At 35.2% G+C, this 27,170-nt stretch overlaps 12 protein-coding genes across 12 annotated transcripts; 5 read left to right on the forward strand and 7 right to left on the reverse strand.

The window, feature by feature from the left end:
• Positions 1 to 289: 289 nt before the first annotated feature.
• Positions 290 to 1,380, forward strand: RO3G_07524 (uncharacterized protein; the record flags this gene model as incomplete). The annotated part of the gene is made up of 4 exons (XM_067662114.1): positions 290 to 335; positions 399 to 607; positions 665 to 1,037; positions 1,097 to 1,380. The coding sequence occupies 4 exons, from the start codon at positions 290 to 292 to the stop codon at positions 1,378 to 1,380; spliced, it is 912 nt and encodes a 303-aa protein (XP_067518215.1).
• Positions 1,381 to 1,838: 458 nt separating this feature from the next.
• Positions 1,839 to 4,051, reverse strand: RO3G_07525 (uncharacterized protein; the record flags this gene model as incomplete). Its single annotated transcript, XM_067662115.1, has 4 exons — positions 1,839 to 3,566; positions 3,636 to 3,834; positions 3,887 to 3,981; positions 4,040 to 4,051. 4 exons carry the CDS (start codon positions 4,049 to 4,051, stop codon positions 1,839 to 1,841), a joined length of 2,034 nt encoding a protein of 677 aa, XP_067518216.1.
• Positions 4,052 to 6,520: 2,469 nt separating this feature from the next.
• On the forward strand, positions 6,521 to 7,783 carry RO3G_07526 (uncharacterized protein; the record flags this gene model as incomplete). The annotated part of the gene is made up of 4 exons (XM_067662116.1): positions 6,521 to 6,900; positions 7,033 to 7,061; positions 7,130 to 7,656; positions 7,712 to 7,783. 4 exons carry the CDS (start codon positions 6,521 to 6,523, stop codon positions 7,781 to 7,783), a joined length of 1,008 nt encoding a protein of 335 aa, XP_067518217.1.
• Positions 7,784 to 8,716: 933 nt separating this feature from the next.
• Positions 8,717 to 9,894, reverse strand: RO3G_07527 (uncharacterized protein; the record flags this gene model as incomplete). Its single annotated transcript, XM_067662117.1, has 4 exons — positions 8,717 to 9,366; positions 9,433 to 9,497; positions 9,669 to 9,736; positions 9,793 to 9,894. The coding sequence occupies 4 exons, from the start codon at positions 9,892 to 9,894 to the stop codon at positions 8,717 to 8,719; spliced, it is 885 nt and encodes a 294-aa protein (XP_067518218.1).
• A 1,885-nt stretch (positions 9,895 to 11,779) lies between these two features.
• RO3G_07528 (uncharacterized protein) lies at positions 11,780 to 12,737 on the forward strand (the record flags this gene model as incomplete). The annotated part of the gene is made up of 4 exons (XM_067662118.1): positions 11,780 to 12,158; positions 12,227 to 12,385; positions 12,569 to 12,656; positions 12,710 to 12,737. 4 exons carry the CDS (start codon positions 11,780 to 11,782, stop codon positions 12,735 to 12,737), a joined length of 654 nt encoding a protein of 217 aa, XP_067518219.1.
• Positions 12,738 to 13,221: 484 nt separating this feature from the next.
• Positions 13,222 to 15,633, reverse strand: RO3G_07529 (translation elongation factor G; the record flags this gene model as incomplete). The annotated part of the gene is made up of 3 exons (XM_067662119.1): positions 13,222 to 15,092; positions 15,150 to 15,396; positions 15,472 to 15,633. The coding sequence occupies 3 exons, from the start codon at positions 15,631 to 15,633 to the stop codon at positions 13,222 to 13,224; spliced, it is 2,280 nt and encodes a 759-aa protein (XP_067518220.1).
• An 839-nt stretch (positions 15,634 to 16,472) lies between these two features.
• On the forward strand, positions 16,473 to 16,664 carry RO3G_07530 (uncharacterized protein; the record flags this gene model as incomplete). Its single annotated transcript, XM_067662120.1, has 1 exon — positions 16,473 to 16,664. The coding sequence occupies one exon, from the start codon at positions 16,473 to 16,475 to the stop codon at positions 16,662 to 16,664; it is 192 nt and encodes a 63-aa protein (XP_067518221.1).
• An 810-nt stretch (positions 16,665 to 17,474) lies between these two features.
• Positions 17,475 to 18,035, reverse strand: RO3G_07531 (uncharacterized protein; the record flags this gene model as incomplete). The annotated part of the gene is made up of 2 exons (XM_067662121.1): positions 17,475 to 17,710; positions 17,765 to 18,035. 2 exons carry the CDS (start codon positions 18,033 to 18,035, stop codon positions 17,475 to 17,477), a joined length of 507 nt encoding a protein of 168 aa, XP_067518222.1.
• Positions 18,036 to 18,696: 661 nt separating this feature from the next.
• On the reverse strand, positions 18,697 to 19,172 carry RO3G_07532 (uncharacterized protein; the record flags this gene model as incomplete). Its single annotated transcript, XM_067662122.1, has 3 exons — positions 18,697 to 18,900; positions 18,960 to 19,046; positions 19,104 to 19,172. The coding sequence occupies 3 exons, from the start codon at positions 19,170 to 19,172 to the stop codon at positions 18,697 to 18,699; spliced, it is 360 nt and encodes a 119-aa protein (XP_067518223.1).
• A 3,010-nt stretch (positions 19,173 to 22,182) lies between these two features.
• On the forward strand, positions 22,183 to 23,016 carry RO3G_07533 (uncharacterized protein; the record flags this gene model as incomplete). Its single annotated transcript, XM_067662123.1, has 2 exons — positions 22,183 to 22,831; positions 22,889 to 23,016. 2 exons carry the CDS (start codon positions 22,183 to 22,185, stop codon positions 23,014 to 23,016), a joined length of 777 nt encoding a protein of 258 aa, XP_067518224.1.
• A 158-nt stretch (positions 23,017 to 23,174) lies between these two features.
• RO3G_07534 (uncharacterized protein) lies at positions 23,175 to 24,422 on the reverse strand (the record flags this gene model as incomplete). The annotated part of the gene is made up of 9 exons (XM_067662124.1): positions 23,175 to 23,246; positions 23,278 to 23,309; positions 23,361 to 23,424; positions 23,480 to 23,631; positions 23,784 to 23,799; positions 23,849 to 23,952; positions 24,058 to 24,163; positions 24,215 to 24,303; positions 24,356 to 24,422. The coding sequence occupies 9 exons, from the start codon at positions 24,420 to 24,422 to the stop codon at positions 23,175 to 23,177; spliced, it is 702 nt and encodes a 233-aa protein (XP_067518225.1).
• A 1,216-nt stretch (positions 24,423 to 25,638) lies between these two features.
• RO3G_07535 (uncharacterized protein) lies at positions 25,639 to 26,530 on the reverse strand (the record flags this gene model as incomplete). The annotated part of the gene is made up of 2 exons (XM_067662125.1): positions 25,639 to 26,393; positions 26,446 to 26,530. The coding sequence occupies 2 exons, from the start codon at positions 26,528 to 26,530 to the stop codon at positions 25,639 to 25,641; spliced, it is 840 nt and encodes a 279-aa protein (XP_067518226.1).
• Positions 26,531 to 27,170: the final 640 nt, after the last annotated feature.

The following is a 27,170-nucleotide window of genomic DNA, read 5'->3' on the forward strand; positions in this document are numbered from 1 at the left end:
GCAAACAAGGTTAAGCTTTAAAATTCTAGACAAAAGATGCAACATACTCTTTGGTCAGTCCTTTTAAGAGCAAGTGTTGTTTAGCATAAAGAGACTAACTCAAAGATGACATATAACATTTCATTTTGTGTTTCCAAGAAACCTTTTAATTTATGCAACGAAGATAGGCTGACTCCTTTTCCATTTAAAGTCAGCTTGTATTTTATTTTATTCTATTTAAAAAAGCTGAAAAATTCGCCCATTTTTGTTTTTTGTTTCTTTTTTCTTTTTTCTTTTTTAAATTTTATTAATGAAAATGAAACTTTTCTTTAGTAAACTGCTTTTATGCTTTTTAGGTTTGTTTTATTTAAACCATTTTCAGCAATAAATGAAGCTAACCATGTTTTCTTTTATCAAAGCATTATCAGCATCAACTATTTTTGCTTCACCACTCAGAGATATATCAACCACTTCAATTGACCTTTCTGAAAATCAACTCAATACAAAAGGTGATGAAACACTTTTTGTCACTGTGACAAGAGTGGATGATCTTGTTGATGATGATGGTTCTCTTTTGGCTGAAAGAGTGATGGCTGTACGTGTGACCTTTGAAGTCTTTGAAAACCAAGTAAGAAGACGATAGTTTACATTAGTTTTTTATTTATTTATTCATCTATCGCCTTAGTTGATATGTAACGGTCATCCTGTTGAAATCGGTGTATCTAACATTCAAGTTGAGGCTCAGATGGCTTCTAATCCTGAAAAATTAACGATTACAAGTGAAGAAGATGCTGCTATTTTGGCTGATAGTTTCGATGTGGGTCTTGTCACTGTTGAAGTTACTGCTACTCTTTTGGATGAATTAAAGACGGATGATGGCATGACCTTCCGTCGTTTGGGCGTGAAGGAATTAATTACCGAAATCAATGGTCTCAAGGTTGTTCAAACTGAGGCTGCTCAGCAAATTCTGGATGTCTTTGATAACGGTTCATTGACTAAATGGGCTGTAGATCCTCTTACTGGTTTCATGCTTCCTGCTGAAGATGAAAGTACTCCAAGTAAGCTGATATAAAAAGAAAGAAAGAAAAAAATCTAATGTAAAAAAATTAAAAATTAGCCATCACATTTGTAGACGCTCCATTTTCTGACAGTGTTCTTGGTTGGTGGGATAGACAATCTACTCTTACTCAAGGTTTACTTGCTGGAATCGCTTGTGGTTTCACTAGCTTATCATTCATATTCGTTGTGGCTCACACCATTCTTAAGAGAAGAAGAGCATCTCAATACATGGCTGTTCATGAACAAGAGGAGGAAGAGATTAAGGAGCAACCTCCCGCTTATGTTGAACAAGGCAAAACGATGACAGAAGAGCATGAAGAAAAGAAGCCTTTCTTGGCATAAGATCATGTGTACATCACAAATAATAATAAAAAACGTAATGTTTTTTTTTTCTTTAAAAATTTCTTTATTGTTATTAAATACAAAAAAGAAAGTAAAAATTTAATCTAAAACATCTTGTTTTACTTTCCTTTTTCAACGATGTAGCAGAGACAGAAGATTGAATATAAATAAAATAATGCATAAACAAGAACAATTTTCTTTAATCAATGTCCATTTCATCCTTCTTGTTGTCTGAAGCTTCTTCCATCGGGGTATCAGCATCTGCCTCACTGGATGCAGCGGGTTCTTCAATCTTGGGTGCTGGCTTAGGTTTATTCAATATGGGATTAGCAAAGTAGATAATGGCTTCTTCCTCCTTTTTGATATCACGGCTAAACAAGATAGGAGTCTCACACTTGGGAATTTGAGCTTGTTTGGCATTTTGTTCATCGATCCATCTTCCTGCACGTTCACAACGTTCAACAATATCTTGCTTTTTCATGAGCAGGAATGTGAGCATACTTTTCATCCGTGCTCATGGCTTCTTGAGTCAAACGTTGAATGGTTTCACGAAGAGCGCGTTCGGCATGAGGACGTTCTTCAGCTTCACGATAACGCTCGACAACAGGATTACCAATCTTCTTTAAGGCTTCCAGCTTTTCAACATAGACAGATTTAGGAGCGTCATAACCTTCGTCATAGATCCAGTCAACAACAGCATTGAGATCTTCAGCAAATTTGTCCTTGACATTAGGGTCAATGTATTCAGAAAGGGGGCCCAAAACCTTGTCACGCATTTCGTAGCCATATTCTTCAAGTGAGTTCTTGGCAGCTTCAGTAGCAGCAATGAGCTTATCGTTAGCATACATTTGACTTTCTTTTTCAGTGTATTCGTTTATGAGTTCCTTGGAAATACCAGTGGAACCAGAGACAACGGGAAGATCGCCCGTCTTGACGAGCTTCTTGACCTTCTTGACCTCCTTTTCTCCGTCCTTGTTCTTTACTTCTTCATCAACCATCTTTTCTTCGACAGTATAAGCTGATTCGACAGACAGGATACCATGGATGTTGAGTCTAACCTTGACCTTGATTTGAGCAGGTTCATCGTTGACAGGTTGAACATTCTTGATGTTGAACTGTCCGATCCAAGGGTTGATACCACGAGGCAAGAGTTCGGGCTTGGCGTAAACAGCTTGCAAAGTGAAGGGTTCACGACGGTGGAAGGTCAAGATTTTGGTGGAAGGAATAGAGTTGTTGTTATCAAAGACAACGATTTCAGTATCTTCTTCCTCAGGAGTGGCTTCCCATGTGAGTTTGATAGGATACGAGCAAATGTCATGCACACGGAAATCACGGACCTTGAAAACGGGAGACAGCATGGCACATTGAAGGGCAGCACCACGAGCCATGGCTTCATCTTGGTTCAAGGTGGTTGAGACGTCTTTGCCAAAGAACTTGGCAATAGAAGCCTTAATAGCAGGAATACGCGTGGTGCCACCTACGATTTCAATAAAGTCAATGTCTTCGGGTTTCATGCCAGCGTTCTCAAGGGCTTGACTCAACACGGTCTCGGTACGGTTGAACAAGTGAGCAGCCCATGCTTCAAATTCTTCACGGTTCACGATAGCAGACACATCCTTGTCGTTCATGATGGATTCAATATTCACAGGCGCTTGAGGATTAGCCGAAAGAACCTTCTTGCAGCGTTCGGCAGCCACACGAAGACGCAAAAGGGCCTTCTTGTTGGAGTAGACATCAATCTTGAACTTTTCTTTGAATTGCTCAGCGAGCTTTTCGACAATGACCGCGTCAAACTCACGACCACCGAAATGTTGATCATAAGCACTACCACGGACCGTCAATTGGCCTTTCAGGAAGGAAACGACAGAGACAGAGTAAGACGAGTGACCGATGTCAACAAACGCAACATTCCTCGGTTTTTCCTCGGGTAAATCAAGTTTGGTGATACCATAACCCAGAGCAGCGGCAGTCAAATCATTGACGAGACGTAAACAGTTCAAACCGACCATTTCAGCAGCAGTAAGCACCGCACGACGCTGAACTTCAGTAAACCAACCGGGAACAGTGATGACACAATCAGAGACAGGCCCCTTGATTTCGACAGCCGTGATCTCCTTCAGCTTGTGAAGATACATGGCCAAGAGTTGAATGTTTGAAAAGACTTGCTCTTCACCAAGATAGCTGACCTAAACAATTCACCCCCTTTAGTTTTCTCGAACCTTTCCCTCCCTCTCTCTCTCTCTTTTCCCAAATACCTTCACACCCGCTTGACCGTTCGCATCAGCTAACTCAGCCATAAGGTGACCCTTTTCAACTTCTTGAACTTCAGGGTCATCAATCGTACGACCAGCAAGACGTTTTAAGCTAACGACCGTGTTCTTTGCGTTACTGATTTCTTGCGTCTTTGCACCCTCACCAAGGTATCTTTGTTGAGGACCAAAGGATACAATGGAACTATCAAGGGCAGGTTAAGATACTGAATACCTTTTTGATGTCTATTTCTTACGGAGTTGCACGGTTAGAAACTTCATTACAGATAACATCAATACCACGGTTACGAGCAACGGCAATAACAGCCTGAAGATTACCAAGATCAATACCCTATTATGCAACACGCTTGAGTCATAGAACAACAGAAAACGTCGAAAACAAAACTTACAACAACTGACATTCTGTTTTATGATTTCAGGTTTGAAAAAAGTAGTGAAAAAGAAAGTAATTTTTTTTTTCCTTTAAAAAATAATTAGTTTCCTCTAAAGTACTTTATGTTGCCCAATGAACTTTCTACAACTTTCTCGGAAATTCTATGGGGTGTCAATTTGGCTTTAACAAGCCACGATTGAAGGTACATTCTTTCTTTTCTAAACTCTAAATATCTAAAGATTATGTTTCACAGTAAAAGAAGGACTGGTTATCATCTCGTTTGAAGAGGAACTTGATTCGATTCTATGCCTCACCAGCATAGAAAGGATGGAATTTTATTTTGGTTTGCCATAACTCCGATGGTAATGTTTGCTCTTTTATAAAGAAGTCTGTTGCTATTCAAAAGGAGTATTAAAAAAAAAAGAATAAAAAAAAAAAAAAGGATATGACATCTTGTATATTTAAAATATATTCTGTGGTTTTACAAAGAATTATAAGCCCAATCACTTTTATAAAAAGAACTCTAGACATCAACCGCTAATTCGGAAAAAAAAAAAAAAAACTTTTTGCGCTAAATTAGAATATGACTCAGTTGAACAAACAGCCAAATGCTACTTTTCTTGACTGACAATTTTTATCAGCCATTGAATGTATTCAGAGAATAAATGTTTAACACACTTTACATATTTAATAGTTATCTTCTCCCTTTGGATGATATTATAATTCAATAAAGAAAGGCAGCTAAAGATTGAATTCAATTATTCACTGTAGATGATGATATCAGCCATCAGTACTTTCTCATCCTCTCTCCTTTACATCCCTCCTCTTTCTTTCTCCTTTCCTTGTTGTCTAATAAACATATTAGAATAAAAGGGGAAGGGGTATTGTCCGTGAACATTAGGGGATATGATATTTTGTGTGTCAAGAGAAGAATAGGGAATGTTTATTGATAAAGTCTATATTTCAAATCCTTTGATCGCAATTGTTCATCACTGACTGTCTATTCCTCTTTAACACACGTGTCCCCTCAAAATTATGTATCACCCAAATGAACAAAACAGCTTTGTTTGGTCTAGAACGATTAAAAAAAATTGTTTTCTCACTTTAAATAGCTGTGAGAGAGAGAGTGAGAGAGAAAAGGAGGTGGGATGATGCATGAAATGCTCTTTCTTTTTTTTTTTCCTAGTACAAAGGAGAGTCCGAAAGTAGTATTGATGAGCGCATTAAATCTAATGAAAAGAACATGGTCAATGTTCATTCTTCTATTAAAATTGGTAGACAAAGGATTATCATCAAAGTATCTTTTTTTTTTAATTTCTATCAAAGTAAAGCATTTTTATATTGGCACACGTTTACTTTGTACAGTTTACTATCAAAGCCTGTTCTATGGCCCTCTCTCTTTTTTTTTTCATATGAAAAAATACCAAGGATTTACGACGATCAGTTTTCAGTGCATATCATCCTTTTATAATCTAGGCTTTTTCAGGTAGCAACCAACATTGGATATGAACTGATATAAATGATTGTGTTGCTATGTAATAGATTTCATATGTTTATTATAGACATGTAGTCCTTTAAACACTTTACAGTCTTGTAAGATCTATAACAATAAGATTGAAAAGGGGAAATCTTAATATAATTTTTTATCTGTGTCTGTGTGATGGTAATAATGTGTTGCCACCAGTCTGGCAATGACATATTGTCAAATAATAATAAATGTCACATTGTTTATACCTCCTTTTTTATATTTGACTCCTTTAAACTTATTGCTCTTGTGTTTGTGCTCTTCTCTCTTTCCTCCCCCTCCTTCCCCTTAAATACCTAAAACAGTTGCAGAAAGAGGGATAGTCTATACTCAAAAGGAGAAGATGAAAAGACTGTGATTTATAATCTATGTTTTTATAAAAGAGATAAACATTTACATGAGAATTGATTACACTCGCAATCATCATCATTCTCACAGAATGAACAAAAATATTTAATGAGCCAGTACTTTATAAATTGAAGCTTTATTTTGTGTGCCTGTGTGTGTGTGTGTGTGTGCTGATCCCACTTCTCCTTATTTCTACTCTTGTTGAAACACGTCATATAATTTATTTTAATTATAAAAGCTTAAGAAAAATATATTTTACACATATTTTTGTGTTTAATAGAAAATAAGAATTGATTGACTTCAAGAATAAGAATAAAAAAACCCACACACACACACAGGCAGAGAAAGAGTAAGAGTGAGAGAAAGTGAGAGGAGGGGGAGGAGGAGGTTAAAATTGGATGAACCGGTTTTGAAGATTACACAGCATTAAAGAGGGGAAATATTTTGATTTATTTAATACAAAATAAGCTAAACTCTCTTTCTTTTCTTTCTAAACTCTTTTATATTATCTCAATTGTATAATCACATAGGATGACTGATGATAAAAATATCACAACATATCCCTCCATTCATTCTGACCCACTTCATTCAATATGGCCAATAATTAAAACACGCCCATCACTAATGCTCGAAATCAATCCACAATTATATTCTTCATCGCATATGTCATATTCAGCTTACGATGATCACTCATCAAATCCCTCACCTTCCTTATATAACACTCCTACCTTGCTCTGGTCAACCAATCATACTGTCCTTACAACATCACCAACAACAACAGAAAATACCGAATTCACTCCCAAAGTATCCTCATTTGAACCACACATACACTCACTTCAACTTTGTTCTCAGGAAACAAAAAAAGCACATGCTCGATTTAAAAGTGCTAATGATTGTTTACATAAACCAAAACCAGAAAGATATCAACACTTTCTCTCACCTCCTTTACCTTCAAAGATTTCATTAATACAGCCAAAAGATAATTTGACAGCTGAATACAAATCGTAAGTGTTAAACGCGTAAATGACACATTCAGTTTATAAAATAAGAAAGGGAAATACAAATACCCCTTTTTTTATATATAAACTGTCAATTATCTTTAAACTTCATTATTTGCTTACATTTTTCTTTTTTAGACCTTTTCAATTCCAAGCTATTCTTCACTGTAAGAGGATTCACTTTTTAAAAAGAAATTCCCCGTTTTTTAAACAGACTTTTTTTTTTTTTCATTAGCTCCTACAGCCATTACAAAAAAAGAAGATGAAAAGCCGATTACGTATCTCAACCGTGGTCAATCTTATTTGTTGGATCTCACTTCCTCCACCGAACAACGTGGTATATTAACCAGCACGATATCGATCGAGTTTCACGAACCAATTCACAGAAAAGCAGCTGAAAGCTATTGGAGATTTTGGCTCGGTGAGCAAATGACGACAGAAGCAAGAGCGATTGGTTTAGAAGAAAGTCAAACGACGGGGATCTTTAATGTAAGATACCCCTCTTTTGATCAAATATCCTTTGATTGGTATGGTTGCTTTGGTGCAAACATCTACATCCGATTCTATTGTTTATCTACAGATTTTTCAAGAATTAAAGGTGTCAAAGGTATTCCGATGCGCATCATGGTTGAAACAACAGCAAGATATGACCAGATCCCCGAAAACCTGTCTTTGTTCACAGGAACATTTAATCATAAAAGTAAAGACAAATACGAGTATGTCGAAAGGTGCTTTTGTCAGATCAAACTGTTTAGAGACAAAGTAAACAAACAAACAGAAAAGAATAAAATAATGGGATTGACTTGTTTCTCAATAGGGAGCAGAACGCAAGAACAAAGATGATACAAAACAAATCAATAAACAAATGGAAAAAGTCATGGGTAAATAATCATTGCACCTTTTTTTTTTTTTTTTTTTTTTTTTTTTGCTCAACTCCTTTAGCTCTTACATTGGGACGTCCTGAACAACATCCATTATGGCCCGTTCTAAACCAACCCTACAAACCAGTGACTGTGTTGAGCGAAACGCCTTCCACTTTTGACATCGAACCACCACCACAACCCTCCAGTCCCCAAAGCGACAATCACAGCCAGAAAAGAAAACATGAGATCGATCCTACTCTGAATGACTTTAAACGAATCAAAAAGACAAAAACAAAGTTCATCTGCCTTTACGTCTGGTCAAAGCGTCAATTTTCCTCAACCAGTCCAGAAAAAGTATATCTTCAGTCAGTGAAAACAGAGGAATTAAAATTAAGATTATCAGCCATCTTCTCACTTGATCCCTTACGAATTACAGAAATAGTGTGGAGAAAGACGAAACCAGATAATGATGATATGCTTGTATTGATAGATGACACCTTTATGTTAGAGCACATGCCAAATGAGGAAAATGTTACTGTGGATTGGGAAATCAAGTTTGATAATCATATTCGACTCATACTTGAATTCAACAATAGCCAGTAGTTTATTGTATAGCTTAATCATGTATCTATGTACTCAATATTTTCATTATATCTCATTCTCACACATAAACATCCCCTTTTATGCTTCTTTATGTCCCTTCCTATCTGATCTCGATTGCCTTTTATACTGTTCATATCCTTCCACAATTAAATAATACGTTCAGCACATGTTCTTTTCAATCAACTTTTGCAAGAAATGAACGGAAAACGCGTTACAAAATTCAAAGAGTTAAAAAAAAAAATTAGCATGTAAACAGAGTTTAATGTTACGTTATAAATTTTGTACAATAAAATCAATATGGGATATGTATGGCAGTGGTATAAATAGGAAGATCAGTTCTTTTTTGTACAATTGATTTAGAGTGCCAAAGGATCAAAGTTGGACTGAATGACGTCTGTAGATTTAAAAATTTCTTGAAGGTCATCCAACCATGCAGTTTGTGGCATGTTTGAATCTGGTGTTGCAATAAAAGAGCCTGAAACAGATTCAATATCGCTTGATAAGAGTGACTCGATGTCTGTAAGACTAAAGCTAAGGTCATTATTGGGTGAAGATGCAATTGACGGTGTTGTGCTAAGCGATTGATCAATGGTGGGTGATGCTGAAGATGAGGATGCGATTGGACTATTGTTTGATGACGCGTTATTTGTTTCGTTACAAATAGCAGAAGCTGACGGAGATTGATTGGATAGCAAAGTGTTGCTTTGATTGGTAGAACGCGCAACTGAAGGTATATCTGAGGCTTTGTAATTTGGTGGTATGGCATTTCTTATATGTGAGGAACGTTTGGTTGTTGGATATGCAAAAGAGTTTGAAATTATGGGCTGACTGGGTTGAGAAGCGTTTACAAAAGTGCTTTTGTGGGCAGTGGCAGCAGATGCTGGTGGAAGAGCAAGATTCAAAGGCAAACCAGGAGAAGCAGAAGGTAAGCTAAAGGATGGTTTTCTTGATGTACGTGATGTAGTTATAGGAGCAGCTTTATACACAGGGGTTGACTTGATAGAATCTGAAGAAATTAAAATAAATTTAGTAAAAGGGGTTAAAGGATAACCTTATATTATGAACAACTTACTTTTTCCAACAATAGAATGCGCTGGCATAGGTTTACCAGAAATACCTTTATCAGCAATAGACAAGCTATTAAAATGTGATTGATCTTTCTGCTTTAAGTTAAAATCACTAGACGTGGTGCTAATCAAACCTTGTCTAGGATCTTTAGCAGATTGCGCACTATTAACAACTGAAGCTGCATATGAGCCAGCGGTGTTAGCAGTTGTAGAAAGTGCTTTGCGTTTTTTATTACTGTACCCTTTTTGTGTGCTAGGATCCTCAATAATAAGTCCTTCTACACTACTTAGAGTAAATGGATAAGAACACTAATAAAATAAAAAGATTAGTAATCTTATTTCTAAATAGTGATGATATACAATACCTTATCGTTCTCACACATTTCAAAATCACAGCCAAAGTTAATTGTAAAGAGTTCTACTGAAGAACTGCAGTTGGGACATGCTTTTCTCTTTAATCCTGTCATTGATTACAATTGTAAAAATAAAAAGAAGAGAGTATAAAAAAAAAGACGTAGTGATTATAACACGATCAAGAAAAGCCACATTTCCACCATCCGCAGAATAAGCTGAACTTAAATTTGCTGAGGAAAGTGACTTGGAAATGGCTATTCAGGTGCAATGCTGTGGTGTTATTCTAAAGCTGCTACATCAAAAAAGAGACTTGATGCAGTTATCCCCTTGTATTTTCCCTAAGGGTTTATCATGCCAAAGTCTTCTCATCTTAGGTATTAAGATAGAAAAACAAACACATGTTCTTTTCTGTCTCTTTCATTATTACTATTCCAACATATTTGCTGTTGACATAAGCATCATAATGAGAACACTAGCGCAAGTTTATAAATGTTGAAAAGATACATTTAGTAGATTATACGTACGTGTATATACATCACAGACTTACAAATGTAACAAGTTAATTAAGTTTACTCAAGCTTTGGCCCAGCCGTTCACAAAATAATTCATTGCCTCATTTTGTCCATGTCTTGATCGAAAAATTGCTGTACCTCAATTTAAACTCAAGCATCACCCTGATATCAATATAACACGCTGCTGTAATTAGTCTTTATAGCTAAGTCTTGTTAGCAATAAATAATTAAAATCAACTCACCGCATGAAACTGGCAATAAATCTATATATAAAGAGTCAAGAGAATCTTGTTAGACTTCTTTGTGCTTATTCTATGTAATTCCTGTTTACTAGATAAATTCTGCAATCAAGAAATACTACAGAAGTTAACAGTCATGAAAGCCCAATACACTATTTTTAGAAAGTAATGCTGCATTTTTATAATTTTATAGTCCAATCAATACATAAAAGCGACAAACCAGTGCCACATTTATTCCTAAGAATAGTGTATCATTGTTTTGTTGGGGTTTTTTCACGTAGATATCAAACAAATTCAATGCAATTTGCTCTGTTGTTAGATAAGGATGTGCCTTGTGGTGACTTAAGTTTAGGTCTCTTTAAAGCTCGATGAATTTGTATGCACTTTTAGAGACCTAAGGAGCAAATAAAAAGAAACCTCTTTTTTTTAGTTCACTCAACACTGTTGGTAGAGCATATTACGATAGTGTAGCACTGGATAGAAAAGTATGGTTTAAAAAAGCTTATAGGATGGATTTAAGATTCTAAATTCCACATTTCTTTTATATAACTTCAATTCATAACAGACTTTCACTTTCATGCGTGCTGTAGCGTTTGTTTGCATTTTTGATGCCAGAGATGAAGTTAATCACTTCTTAAAGAACAACCCAATATCAAAACTCTTCCAAGAGTAGTAACAAGAAAGATAAGCGATTAATACTCTCTTTTGGAATCATCTTTTCCCTATTCTTGTGTTATATTTCAAAAACTATGATTCTGATTTTTTATCACAATGAAATGTATTCTGTATACTTAATAAAAAAAATGATTGAACGAAATTTGATTATAAAAAGGTGTTTTTGCTCATCGTATCAAGACTAACATGTGATGACATGAACAGAGTTGTTTTGGTCTAATAGCAAGGTTTTTGTCATGGCTACGTCGATCATATCATGGAATTCCCTTTTTAAGATAAAAGGTATTTCTTTGAGAGAGGGGGAGAGAGAAAAAGGAGGAAAGAAGTGGGTTCATGTTGATTTCCGGTGTTGCACAGATCATACTTTTTGTGACGCGAAAACAATACGCTTAATAAGGAAAATCATCTCTGAAAAGTTGATTGCATGGCAATAATGGAAGTTTCAAAACAATTACCTAACCTATACCTTCAACTTGTATAAAAATATATCCACTTATTCACTCTCTTTTACTTTATTGTCCCTGCTTTTTTTCAATTGTGCAAAAAAAAGAAAAATCCCAAAACGAGATACAATGAAATTACTTTTATTGGTACAATTTGCATGCTTCATCCACGTTATACACTCTTTCATAGTACAACCACCTCAACCAACAAAGACTGCTGGTATCATTGATGGCCAAAGAAGGATAGAGTATCCAACAATTGCTCCTGATAAACGACATGTTAAACGTGATTTAGCTGATACACTTAGCTTATATGAAAATTGGGCTCATGACTGTAATAACCAGAAAAATAATGTAAAAGTAGCTGTTTCAAATTTGAATGGTCTATGGCAAACCGTTACAAGCACAGTTTATTGTGGTAATGGGCAAGTCGTTACTGTTACTAAAACAGTGACAGCAAAGCCTTCATCAACAGCAACCTTAACATCAACAACAACAAAAGGCAGTAGTAATACTACATGTGATAGTGAATGCTGGAGTACTTACTTATGGCGTAAGATAACTTACCTTTAATAGCACAAAAACTAAGTTCTATGTTAGATACTTATGGTTATGGAATATCAGTTGCTCAAGGAATTACTGGTACTATTCTTGCGCTTCTTGGTATTTACTTTTTAATTTTTGGCTTCAGTTCATTCCGAGGAACTCTGGCTGCCACCGGCTTTGTATTTTTTGGTAAGAAAAAAAAAGATAAAATTTGTAGGAATGATACGAATAGCATAGGCTAGCTTGTATGACATGGATAGGTTTAGTAAATAACGAGCCACAGTATGGCTATGCAAATAATGATGCTGTATATGTTTCTGTTTCTATCGGTCTTGGCCTTATTGGCGCTTTCCTCTTTATGTATATCTATAGTATCGCAGTTTATTTTATTGGCTGTCTCGGTGGGTTTTTCCTTGCTGTTTTCATACTTTCATGGAAAGAAAGCCTTACAATTCAAATCGTAAGTGTTATCTGCTTTTTTTTTTGTCGCAAAAAAATCTTATTTTGTTGTAGCAAGTGGCACGTATTTGCTTTATTGTAGGAATGGGTGTATTGTTTGCTATATTTATATGTTTAGCAGAAAGTTACTTTGTGATATTCTGTACTTCCTTTATTGGTGCGTACTTATTTTTATTTGGCATTGACCTCTTTGCTCATACAGGCATGGTGAACGTCTTTCTACTTGTATTTGATGGAAATCAATATCATAAAAATGCGTACATATTGAGAATCTCGGTCTACGTTATGCTGGCATTCGTCATTTTCCTCACTCTGGTTTCCTTTGGATGGCAATATTATTGGAATATCACATGTAAGAAGAAAGGTTTTGGTATTAACCTTGAAGAAAAAGTTGAAGTAAAAGAGGAAGTAAAAGTATAAAGAAATCGACCATTCTTTATTTTTATTATTATATAAAATTGTATTATCTTTATAAAACCACATTTTTAACTTATTAAAATCAATGCTTATAAAAATAATTGAGAAAAGGTTTTATTAATTCATAAGTCAACTTTTTGGTATTCTATCTATTTATTCTTGTTGGCTTGTTCCTTCTTGTATTGTTGAATAAGTTCTTCTTGAACATGAGTTTGAACAGCTTGGTGATCCTTGTATTCCATGGAGAACTCACCCTTACCCTGTGTAGCAGATCTCAATTCAGTAGAATATCCAAACATGTCATTAAGAGGAACGTCAGCTGTAACTTGGAAGTAGTCTTCTTGAATTTCAGTGTCAACAATGGTACCCTTACGCTTGTTAAGGCCACCAATAACTGTACCCTGGAATTCAATAGGAGCTGTGATAGCAACATTCATGATAGGTTCCAAAATAGCAGGTCTAGCCTTAGCAAATGCTTCTTGGAAAGCATTCTTTGTAGCAATACGGAAAGCTAATTCACTTGAATCAACAGCGTGAGCAGCACCATCTTCCAAAACCATACGAACGCCGTTCACTGGATGACCAATCAAGGGACCCTTTTCGAGACCATCCATGAAACCCTTTTCACAAGCAGGAATGAAGTTGGTAGGAATGTTACCACCAATAACACGGTTTTCGAATTCAATGTCCTTTCCAGTTTCTTCATCGCGAGTCATAGGTTCCAAAAGACCCATAACACGACCAAATTGACCGGCACCACCAGATTGCTTCTTGTGAGTGTAGTTGAATTTGGCAGGCTGAGTGATTGTTTCACGGAAAGCAACACGAGGCTTACCAGTAAGACATTCAACGTTATATTCACGCTTCATACGTTCAACGTAGATTTGTAAGTGGAGTTCACCCATACCAGAAATAATTGTTTCCTTGGATTCACTGTCAACGTGAACACGGAAAGTAGGGTCTTCCTTTTGGAAACGGTTCAAAGCTTTAGAGAAATTGGCGGATTCTTTACCCTTGGGAGTAAGAGAAAGAGAAATAACAGGTTCAGGAACATACATAGAGGTCATGGTATATTGAAGACTTCCATCAGTAAAAGTATCACCACTAGCACAGTCGACGCCAAACATGGCACCAATTTCACCAGCACCGAGTTCATCCACATCTTCCATATCAGCAGCGTGCATACGAACAAGACGAGGGACCTTAATCTTCTTACCGGTCTTTACATTAGTGATGAAAGAGCCTTTCTTCAAGCTACCCTGGTAAATACGCATGTACGTCAATTGACCATAACGTCCTTCTTCCAACTTGAAAGCAAGACCGACAAATGGACTGTTGGAGTAAGGACTGAGATCAACCTTTTCTTCTTCTCTGCTGATATCCAAGGCTGTATTCGTCACTTCGGTAGGGTTGGGCAAGTAGTTAATAATGGCATCCAATAAGGGTTGTACGGCAGTATTCTTAAAAGCAGAACCCATCAAGACAGGTGTAAACTTGAGAGAAATAGTGGCACGACGAATTGCATTCATAAACTGTTCAGTAGTAGGGATTTCTTCACAAAGATAAATATCTGCAATTTCATCATCCACGTTAGCCAGTTGTTCAATCAATTCATTACGTTTTTCAGTAGCAAGAGGCATCAATTCTTCAGGAATATCACGTTCGTTCAGTTGTTCACCATTTTCGCCTTCATTGTAATAAGCTCTCCATTTAATCAAGTCAACTACACCAGTAAACTGGTCTTCAGCACCAATAGGGATTTGAACAGCAGCAGCGGTTAACTTGAGTTTTTGTCGAAGTTGATCAATAATACGGAATGGGTTTGCACCAGCACGATCCATTTTGTTAATAAAAGAAATACGAGGGACATTGTAACGACGCATCTGACGATCAACAGTGATCGTTTGAGATTGTACACCGGAAACAGAACATAAAATCATAACAGCACCATCCAACACACGCAAAGCACGTTCTACTTCAATAGTGAAATCAACGTGGCCTATATTTGAAGTGTGAATATCTAATTTTACCATGATGTGTGTGTGTTTTTTTTTTTTTTTTTTTTTTTTTACTTTACCAGGAGTATCGATAATGTTAATATTGTGATCACCCCAGCTTGCATATGTAGCAGCAGATTGAATAGTAATACCTTTTTCTCTTTCTAAATCCATAGAGTCCATCTTTGCACCAACACCATCACGCCCACGGACATCATGGATTTCTTTGATACGGCCAGTATAGTAAAGAATACGTTCTGTACATGTTGTTTTACCAGAATCGATGTGTGCTGAAATACCAATATTACGAAGTTTGTCAAGACGTTCCTGTTAAATATGAGTATGTACTTATTGTCTGCGCAAAAAAAAAAAAAAAAAAAAAAAAAAAAAAAAAGATCTTACAAGATCTTTAGGATCGGCTTCAGTTGATTGAAAACGACGACCCAAACCAAGGGGAAACAACGAGAGTGTTTTATTTGGTGTTACTTCCAGGAAAGAAGTGGCTACTGCTCGAAAGCTAGCCTTGCCTGGAAGCCCTCCAAGCAGGGATCGGGCAAAGAACATGTTCTACAACAACAGAAAAAAAAAAAAAAAAAGTTTTGGACCCTTGCCCTGCCAAAATCTTATCGGAGTGGCTGTGACAGCTGATAAATATGATTGGATGATTTTCAAATCAAGTATCAGCTTGAAATCCGGTTGGATATCCATCAAATCCTGCTTTGCCCTAGGATGGGAACTCTGCCGATTCTGCCCTATTTTTTTTTCTTGTATTTAGAATCAGCGTTATTTATTAACTGCTTAGAATCTTGATTTTCTATCAAAATATGTATATATACATCAACATTCATCTCAAATTAGATCAGGAACGCAAACGGTATTAACCAGGAACTGAAATACGCTTCATAGCTGTTTTATCTAATTTTTATAACTAATCACTTTCATACTATCCATTAGTCCGTATAGAGAGCAAAATATAGATTCCTAATGATTATCAAAAGCAAACTGTTTTTGCGAATTTTATGACATTAGAGTAATATTTTATACATAAAGCATATTGTTTTATTACAGCCAATCAACCATAGATAATGAGTTAATTTCACTTAATGAAACATGACAAAGGATAAAAGAATAAATAAAAAATTCCCATTAGCTCTGTTTATTACTGAGCAACAAACCGTACAGGATTTTAGTCTTAATTGGTACGGTTGTTTTTTTTTTTTTTTTTTTTTTTGGGATGAACTGAAAATAGAATTGACTTCGATTCAGTTACCGAAATACCCAAAGTGGACTCAACCATGGAGATCGACTCACTTACGGAAAACTTGAAAACTGTATCAACTTATGACGATAAAAGAAGGTATAAGTCGTACACACATGAACAAGTGCGTATGTTCATACAAACAATGCAAGACGAAGGCACTACTGTACCTAAAGCGGCAGTACGTTGTAGTATTCCACGACAAAGTGCTTACAGGCTTCTCAAGGATTTCAACATTAGCAACGGCAGTGTATTGCCTGGTTTTGCTCCGAAAGCCAAAAACAGAGATGTGAAGCAAAAGCTTCTCCCTCAGCATACCCTTTTTTTGATCCAGTAACTTGACAACCACCGGTCCTCAACACTTGGATTAACCAAAGAAACTCTTCTTAAGCAATTTCCAGACTTAGAAGATATATCTATTCCTTTTCTGTGGAAGCATGTAACAATAGAGTGTGCTTTTTCCTTGAAAAGAGCATCTTTATACAATGAAGAAAGGGATGTTGAAAGAACTCTTCGTCTTCGTTATTAGGTGGTAAGTAAATGGAAGTAAATAGGCGTCGGCTTTCAAAAGAATTGCGTATCTGTAGATGAAGCAGGCTTTAATACGCATATGATAAGAGGACGAGCTTGGTCTAAAGTGGGAGAACCAGCCTATGTAACTGTTCATAAACAAAGGGGTGTTAATATCAGTATCGTTGGATGCATTTCGTATTTTGGAACTGTCAATTTTTCAAAAGTTGAGCCTTTAACAAAGGCGGATGCAGAAAAGCTGGAACAAGAGTATGCGAATCCTGCCAGCAAAAAAAAAAGAAAAGCAAAAGACCCTGAAAAGAAAAAGCCTTTAAAAAAGGGAACCAGGACGTATTATATTGTCAAATTTATGGAAAAAGTAATGGACACACTTGATAGGCACGACAAAAAAGGATTTTTATAGTAATGGATAACTGCAAAATTCAGCATTCTGCATTTGTTGTTGATGCTATCAATAAGAGAGGGTATAAGCCTTTGTTCATGCCCCTTTACTCTCCTTCTTGAACCCGATCGAAGAATGCTGGTAAAAAATAAAGAGCAACATCAAGAGAAACACACTTGATAAAGCAGATACTTTGACATCTCGCCTGCCTGTAGTTTGCGAATCAGTTACTGTTCAGGACTGCCAAGGTTGGATTAGACATGCTGAGACCTTCTGGGATAGGTGCATTAATAAAGAACTAGGCTTAAGATAAATGTTACCACTATATGTTCTAATAGTAAAATTCATGAAAGGAATAGCACCTTCAGATTTTCTTTCAAAATCCTTGATAATATCCACCTTTTGTTTTTTGTTCATGAGATACAATCCGGGGGAAGGAGTGGACATGCTCCAATGTCGGATTGCATGATCTATGTGTATAAGGTATTTAGCAAGCATGTAATGACTTTGTCAATTTTACTTACTATGGGTGTGGATGAAGTGAACCTTCAATCCTTTGAAAGTATTAAAGCTAGCATATTTGTACCTCCCAGCAATTGTTTTTAGCATCATCATGAGGCCAAACATAGCTTTGTAATGGTCAAAAGAAGTTTTAGCCTTGTTATTTTCAGCAAATGCTGAAGACACTTCAGACAGTAATATTTCTGTGGGGATTCTGTTGAACAGAATTGTATCGTCTGCATTATATTTAAGACGTTTATCTGTGATCTCTTGGTTTTTTAGTTGAACTGTCATAGCTTTTAGTTCAATTTCTCCGGGATAAAAAGTTACGTCGTTGTTATGGTCCTTTAAGTACTTGTTGCATGCCTGTAACAATGGATCGATTATGTAGTATCTCAGGCAGCTTTCTGATGACGATAAGGTTTCTGATGCGCCATCATAAAGATTGAAGCTACAGGAGTGGTTATTTTCTTATATGACGAACACTTGAATGTTAACGCAACTTCCAATATATTAAAGATACATGTCATTAAGTCTTTTTTAGCAATCAAATCGACTGTACTACTGCAGTTTCGAAACATCTTAACTTTATCAAGCCATTCTTCTTTGTTACACTGTTATCATTTTGAATATAAGTTGTGTTGTTCTCCACATTTAATTTTTTTTTTTCAACTTACTGTATCAAGTGCCTCCAATAACAATTGCTTAAATATACGATCAACCCGTTGCATTTTGATATTTGGAACTTGCTTGCTTAGTTCCTGGAAAAGCTCTACAGGGAGCACTGGTCTGCGAAGAACTTTTTTACCACACCAAATTACATTGTGTGATTCAGGGCTAAATATCAAACCATGTTTTTTTTTTCATTAAATACATGAATAAATAACATAAAATTACTACGTTACCTTAAGGCTGGTAAAACAGTGGATTCCCTTATTGCTTTCAACAGTGTTTTTCAGGATTCCCAGATATTGTCGACTTCTTTTTCGTCTTCTTTTTCATCACCACTATTATGAGTGTCTTCAGTGTCACCATGATCTTGTGTATCTTCTGCCTCGTTACCTTCCATCAACTCCCTATCTTGTACTCGCTGTCTCTTTCTACTTCTGTTTTCGCCTTTTCTGACACTCTCTTCGGCCATTTGTCCATGTAATTGATACTATACAGGCATTGTAAGTTAAGTTTTTAATCGCGAACTAAAACAATAATATAGGTTACTTTAGATCTTTCATAACCAATAGAAGTTGAAGAAATAGAAGCAGAGTTTTTCCAAAACTCACTGATAGCTGATTTTCCTTTTGCAGACTATAAAATACTTATTACTAACTCTTCTCCACACCTTTTCTTAATACCTAGTCTTACTTTTAAAGCATTATCCATTTGATGTAGCACTGTATCTGCTATGGTACCGGGAATAACATAAGCTTGCATTATTTTGGTATCTTATGTGAGAGCTTTGTTTCCGTTTCGAGTGGTGATTGTAGGATTCTTTTGTACAAGCTGCATGAGATAAGCATTTGCGTTCCAGCTACGGAGCTCTTCTGCTATAAAAAACTCTACAAAGAAAAAATGAGCATGTAAATCATCATGAAAATCAAGACATTTACCTGGGAAAAAGAGTTTTTCGTATGCTTCAGAATGGAACGTATCTATAAAATGAGTTGGCTTTCCGCCTCTGTCTCCAGGATTTGACTTCATCAAATTACACATCCCTTCTGACAGCATTAGCATGGAAAAAATTCTGGGTCTACCCTGTCTCTCATGCCTGTCTTAATGTTTGATATCGTCTTTTACACCGCAAGATTCCTCATAGCTCCCTGTTGAATCCATTGATACCATCTTATTTTCCTTTTGATACATGTTCCGTTTGTGCTACTGGATCGGATACTTTAGAACATTTCCCCTATGACTGTCCAAAAAAAATGGCTGGCTGACAAACTGTTTGGGATGAGTATTTTCGTCTTCTGCCTCTGACGACAAACCAACTACAGAAAGCCCTTTTCCATATGGAATTTCCTCAGTCTATCTGTTGCCCTCTCTGACTCTCCAGCTATAGTGGTTGGATATACATTACTGGCTGTATGGCGCGCTATCTGGCAGCTGATTTTCAACAATCAACCTTTTGCTCCGTCCATTTTCATTCAAAGCGCCCGCAAGCTCATCCGACAGGCTTACCGAGAGGAACTCTTTCTTCAAGGTTGCACTCACCGCGTCTTACCTCTTTTTTCATTGAATTAGTTTAAACCACTATTGACAACTTTTCTTACCCATTCACATCTCAACCAAACCAACAACAACAACAAAAAAAAGAAAAAAGAATATATTTATATATTATTGCGTGTACTTTTAACATTGAAAAACCCAAAAACAATAATCGTGGCTTGATTATAACGTCACATCAATGAACTTGAGCTTTGTCTCCTTAAAAAAATATACGTTTTGAAGTCATACCAAAAAAAAAGAATCAACCGTACCAATTAAGACTAAAATCCTGTATTTGCACAGTAGTCGTTGTTGATTAATTATAAACAGCGACTAGAACAGACTTTGTGAAAATTACTGACCCGTCCATTTCGCTGCTTAATTTTTTTTATTTTTTCTACGCTTTTTTGGACCGGTCCATTTCACTGCTTAGAAAAAAAAATTGAAAACGAATACAGAACAATGCATAGTGCTCAAGGTATCAACAGACAATTATTTTAAGCTATTTTCATTTTTCACTGAATTTCTCTCCAAACTAACCAAATGTAAGAAAAGGCGTTTGGCCATTTCCTTGAGCAATTTTTTTTTGTAAACAGTGAAAAACAATTTAGGCAAATCATGCTTGTGGTTTTGCTGATATAGCTTTGCCTGGGCTGTGTCATTGTCATCGTTAGTTGTCATTCCAGTACATATATCTTACGAATGAAAATGTATTGCGTTCATGCTAAACTGACAGTCTGTATAGCCTGTTTAGTACCCATCATTTTATCGGATGTCTCTACTTCACTATAAGCAGTAGTCTATAAAAACTAAGATAGCTAATCTAAAGTGATAGGTATTATGTAACATAACAGAAAAAAGAAGAAAAAGAGAATGAGCATTGTGAAATGGATGTATATTCTCAAGAAAAGGCACACAATATAAGTTATAACATAATACATAGGAACGAATTTCATTTGGAAGCCATTCCTTTTTCAAATTTTTGCATTTTCGATTTAAACTAATACCGCTACCATATGTAGTCAAATTTCTTCTTAAACAGCTGCTTCTACAAGTGATCCATTAGATTCTGTTAGATTTTTTTTTTGTTTATAACTCTCGACAAATTTAATAGTATAACATCCTCTCCATCAACATTGTTAGTATTTGAATTGCAAACTAAGATTAGCAGTTCGCCTGGCTCTTCTATTGCCATAGGTGAGATCCTTGTCTTCTCCAGTCCCAACAATCTCGTCATACCTTTGTTCTACTTGATAGTAATATTTTGAACCATTCCTAATGTATTCCAACGATTTTTTGATATTGGGAGAGTTCTGTTACAGTTATATATGGGCTTTTTCAAATTGGTCATTAACTGCACTATATACTGTCTGCAGGGCTCCAACTGTGGTTTCTTTTGTCGTGATTATATTCGTGACAGCATCCTGCACATATCTGTACAAGGTTCAGCCGTGAAATCATTTCATCTTTCAATGTCTACCAATGAACTTTACTAGAAATGTAAAAATAAGCTAGTGACACAGGTGTGTTCAAATCTACTTGCTTGTTTTCATATATGGCTCGATGGTGTCGTTTGACATCAAATGAAAGTCTCGTTCAATACTCATATCCGATTTTGAAAGTAATACATTTCATCCTATGCTGTGTAAATTTGCTACCTAATGGTTTTAGAGATGTATTATCAACGCATATAGCGATCATGAATGGGCAACCTTCATACTGCCTGTATACATTGAAACTATAACAGATTGCATATGCCAAGAGATTCTTTTAATAGATAATTAAAGTATGAACTATTATTTTATATTTATTTAATATATAATCAAAGTCTCTACTTTGCCTTTTTTCTATTTTTTGAATAAAATCAAACAAGTAAAAACGAATGATGATAAAGCATGAGAGCCAAACTTTTGGTTCCTAAAAAAAAAAAAAAGCGAACCGTCCATTTTAGGAAATCCGAAAAACATTTTAAATTCCGCTTATTTCATTGATAAAAACAGATTGTAAGCTGTAGAAAGAGAATATAAAATATAAAAATATTAAAACAATACAAGAAGGATTGCATATTTTATATTTGAAATCAATCAAGTAAAAAAAAAAAAAAAAAAAAAATCAAACAGTAATTTAATTATCAGCCCAAAAATATTTAATTTTTTTTTGTTTTGGTGCAATTTATTTTTTTTTAATAATAGAAAAAATCCCTTTTTTAATTTTTTTTTTCTTTTTATTATTTAATAAAATGCGTTTACTATTTCAACTATTAATCTTTGCTTGTCTCGGTCTATTGACAATCCAACAAACAGTTGCTCAATCATCTCAAATAGCAGCCAGTAGTGGTGCCGTTGCAAGCACATCAGCAGCAGTAGCAGCATCATCTACAGCAGCAGCAGCAGTCAGCAGTGGCGTTGTGAACAGCAACAGTACAGCAGCTACCACACCATCCAATAGTACAAATGCATCCAACTCTTTAGCCGGTTTACCTACTTCTGCCAGCTATGGTAACACTGTTTTTCCTGGAAGTGCTACGTTCCTTACACCCACAGCCAGCAAATCTGTCTCTCCTCTTTATCGTATTGACAGTAGTGAGAACGTAACCTTTGCTTGGTCTTTCACTAACCTCCTCGTTCGTCCTACAAACTTGACCTTGGCTGCTGTGGCACCCAACAGTGTGACTTATACGATTACTGCCATGGACGGTGCGGCAACCAGCGCCACTTGGGCTCTTAGTAATGTACCTGCTGCATCACCGCTTATGATGGGAATGTATACAATTCATCTTTATGATCAAAGAGGTATCTCTGCCACAGCTTCACCTGGTTGGTTGTCCCCTGCTAGCGCCTTAACAATTGCTTTTTACTCTGCAGAATCTTATGCTACTCCTACTGGAAGTAAGACCACAAAAAAAAAATTTTCTTTTCTGATATCTGACATCTATTTTTATATAGCTGATTATTGTCCTACTTGTTTTTATAATTCTGGAAGGAGATTAAATATGAATATGGGACCTATGGCTATTGCTTTTGGCATAGCTTCTTTATCTTCAGTACTCATTCTATACGGGCTCATATATTAAACACTGTATACCTTAGAAAACAAACTTGTATCAATAAAAATAAGTAAAACTTTATTATTTGGGTGAAAAAGGATTTTGATATCCTTGGCGCATAGCACGAAATGGATTTGTGTCGTATGTCATATGTGTAGGAGAGAATGGATTACTGTTATATGAATTCATTGGCTGAGATAATGAAGGTGTTGTAAAAGGATTAAATGACTGTCTTTCTTGTTGAAATAACAATGGCTCTGTTGTTACAAAAAGTGGTTGCTGATTTACTTCTGCTACAGAGACTGACTGTTGATTTATTTCTATTACGGAAATTGAATTGGAGACTTTTTTTTTTTTGTAAACTATTTTACCTTTCTTTGATGCATTCAAATCCTCAAGGTATTCTTCCAATGAATCCACAAGAGAAACAGGCGCCTGTGTGTATAAAAAATGGTTTTACATTCTAGAAACTGAAATCAAGTAAACTTACGTGGTTAATAGGAGGTAGTCTCATCTGTAGACTACCTTCATACATTCTTGCTGCCTCCAAAAACTCAATCACCGATTGTGTTTGTTTTGCAAATACTTTATAAATTTCCAAGGCTTCTTTAGCATTCATTACAGGCATTTCAAAATAATGCTCTAATTAATAAAGAAAAAATAAGCTGGGAGAGTTTTTTAGTATTTCCCTTTTAAACCTAGAATATTTATAATAGCTTCATTTATAGCTTGAAATAAACTTAAAATATCCAAAATAACCAATTGATATGCAAAGAGTGCGATTGAAGGATTACCTTCGTTTAAACGAAACTAATGTTATTATCAGTCTTAGTTTATAGTATAATTGTGTGTGACATACTTTACAATACAACGCAGATTCTAATAATTGCTGTAATCGCCTTGTTTCTTCAAACAATCCGTCCGATAAAGATAACCTTCTCATAATGCCTTGTGCTGAATGATCTATTTGAGATTGGCAACCTATAGTGACCCTTTGTCCAATAAAAGACTTGTATTCCAACATACTCTGTATTGTTTCAGGCGCTGATTTTTTATTTTTTATTTTACTTAAATCCAATATCTGAGGACGATGTCTATCAATGGCTTCCATCACTAATTTGTGATTTCCTTCACGTATCAGATAATGTAAGACAATAAATACTTTAAATGTAATCTAAAAAGTACAATTCAGGTTTACAAGGAAATACGTTTTCATCTCTTTTACTATCCAATATCCTTCTTTCAATCGCTTTTCTAATGCAATTAATATCTCTTGTATATTTTGTGGATTCTCAACTGTAATATTCTTTAATGCTAGTTCAAGTATATGTCAATTAATTAAATTGTGTATTTTTTCATTGTTTACTTGTTAAATGCTTGATTTTAGGTGGTTTGTATTCTAACCTTGTTGATTTTCGAACAGCCGTTTGCATTATTTATTTTAAAGAAGAAAAATAGGTTGCACAGTTTTAGATGCAAAAAATTATCCAATAATTGTGAAACTCACCTAAAAAAAAAAGAGGCGTGAACTATTAAAAAAAAAAGACGATGTTAAATCATGCAGCATTATTTTATGCGAACTGTATTTGAATTTAAAGTCAATTTAATCTTCTTGTCTATTAAAGACTTTAATCAAATGTTACTAATCATATACCCTGCTTTTTTTTTTTCTTTTTTATTAAATTCATCATACTTTTTTGTAGATACGGTCTAGAAGAAAAGACGCTTTTCCTTACTTAAAACAGCTTTCAAATAAAAATGACTATTCGATCAGCCATTACCAAGCGTCTTTACCTTCAACAGATTGGGAACTATTCTCTTTATCAAAAAATGGACGAATCACGCATTTACAAGACTTGAAATATTAAATCCTCCGCCTATTCCCTCCCTCAGTTCAAATTGTACATGATTTGGATGTTAGAAAATAAGCTGATTTCTAAAAGCTGAATCAGCATATATCCTATTATAATTTACGAAAAGAAGGATTATAGCTAAATAGTTGTCGACTTGAATTTCAAAAATAGCAGTGATCGAATCCATAGCTGTGTTTAATACCTTATGTCAGTAACATCCATTTTATTCATCAGCCCAGCATTTTCAAAGGATAATTTTTTTTTCCTTCTCTTTCTGTGTTGCATTTACTGTATTAAGCCCTATGTTATGGCTCTTACGTAATCGTGGAAATGTATAGCTCAAGTTCATGATGATATCATAGCAATTCGTTTCCTTTATCGGGATTATTAATTTAAGATAATTTACAGCATGTCCAGTACAAAATACAATGGTCATATTCGTATCGATCCCTATATAAGTGGGACATTATCTATGCTCTCCGCTGCTCAATGTGACCAGTTTTGGAGTATGAGACGCAGAATATGCTTGTGTTTTATACAAAATATCTTGATCTTTGATGTACATAGATGGATTATGAATTGAAAGGAGCTTTATTGAGAGAGGATGAAGAACAACAAAGTATATGATGCCTGGACTAGCTTAATTGACTCAATTATTTAAAAATGCTGGAAGAGATACTTTCACCTTAGTAACAAATTGGTCTTATTTGTTGACAACCAACTGAAATAAAAAAGGGTGATTTAGATGAGAACATGCTTAATGGGATCAGAAATAGTAAAGAAATAAATACGTTGTTTATAGAATCTGAATAGCTTTATTCTCTTCATTTAAAATAGAGTAATGCTTTTGTTGTATTAGTCTTTGATGCAATTGTAATTGTTCTTGTAGCAATAATAACTGTTTTTGCTGTGTTTTATGAGCTAATAAAGCATTCCTCGTATTTTCAGGCAATTCATCATAACTACTTTCATCTTCTTTTTTCACTACTTCCGACTTTTGTGGTGGTAGTGATAATGTCCTAGTAGCAGGGCCTTCTACTTTCATACGTATTTCAAGTGACCCAACCTTTTCCTTCAGTGTCTTGTTTTTCTTTTCTAGATACCGAATGTATTCAACTGCTTTAAATAACACAGTACTTTTTGAATTATTGATATTTTTCAATGTAGGTACTAATTCTGTAAGCTCCTTGAAGCCGTTTCGAATCATGCTTCTTCTTTTTTGCTCAGATGCGATATGATTGGCTCTTTTTTCTTCTTCCGTAAGTAATTCTTTCTTTTTTGTAGTGGCAGTGGTGTATTGAGATTGCTTTTTATTGATTTGAATCTTTTTTTGTTCATCTAATGACTTGAGTATAGAACACCTTCTGCTTTCTTCCTTGATATAATCTTCATCATAAAAAATTGAATCTAAAAAGCTTGAAAAGGCTCTTTGGTCATTCTCATCTAATACATAATTGGGTGGTTCCTTTTGTAGATAGATTGGATCTACTTGTTGTGGGATATTATCTAATGGTATATTAAAAGTAGAATTTCCAAAGCTAAATTCAAACTCTACATTTCTTGTATAAATAATTTGACAAATAATTTATAGTTTATAATAAACCTTCAAATGGGACAGGTTCTTGTAATAAGGGCTGATTTGACCAGGATTCATTTAAATCGAATAAAAAGTTGCTGTTATCATTCATGTTGTAATAATAAAGGGAAAGAAAAGGGGGTGAAAATAAGAAAAAGTTACATTTTCACAAGCTTTTTTTCCCCACCTTTTCTTTTTCTCGCTCAGTCAATCTTTTGGTTACATTAAAGTATTCAATCACATGTTTCCATACAACTTGTCGGTAACCTAAACAATATACGTTCATGTGAATTATTGCAAAAAGTAATTTTAATATTTAATAAAAGAGGTTTATAACTTATTGTATATATCAGTAAGGAAGAGAGAGAGTATATGTATTCACTGATTGTATCTTATTCCGATAGAGAATTTTAATAAAATCTCTGTTTATCTCATCCAAATCAAAATGGGACATATTAAATTTTTTATTGTAACAATATTTACACTCCGGATAACCCGAGAACTCTCCAAATATTTGTGTATCCAAGTCTGATTCAGTTCCTTTCCCCTCCTTTTGTTTTCGCAATATAGAGTTTCCATGGTTCGAATGAATCACTTTAGGGTAAAGATTTGCTGAAGAAACCTTCCGAGTTTGTGGAACTCACTTTTTTTTAGTTGCTAATATCACCAAAGTCTCTATGAAGGCATTCTATAAAAAGTTTAATAAAGGACCAGATATTAGCCAGAATTTTTAAAAACATTATTATCATAAA

This window comes from Rhizopus delemar, genomic scaffold (genome assembly GCF_000149305.1).
Source record: "Rhizopus delemar RA 99-880 supercont3.5 genomic scaffold, whole genome shotgun sequence".
NCBI lineage: Eukaryota > Fungi > Mucoromycota > Mucoromycetes > Mucorales > Rhizopodaceae > Rhizopus > Rhizopus delemar.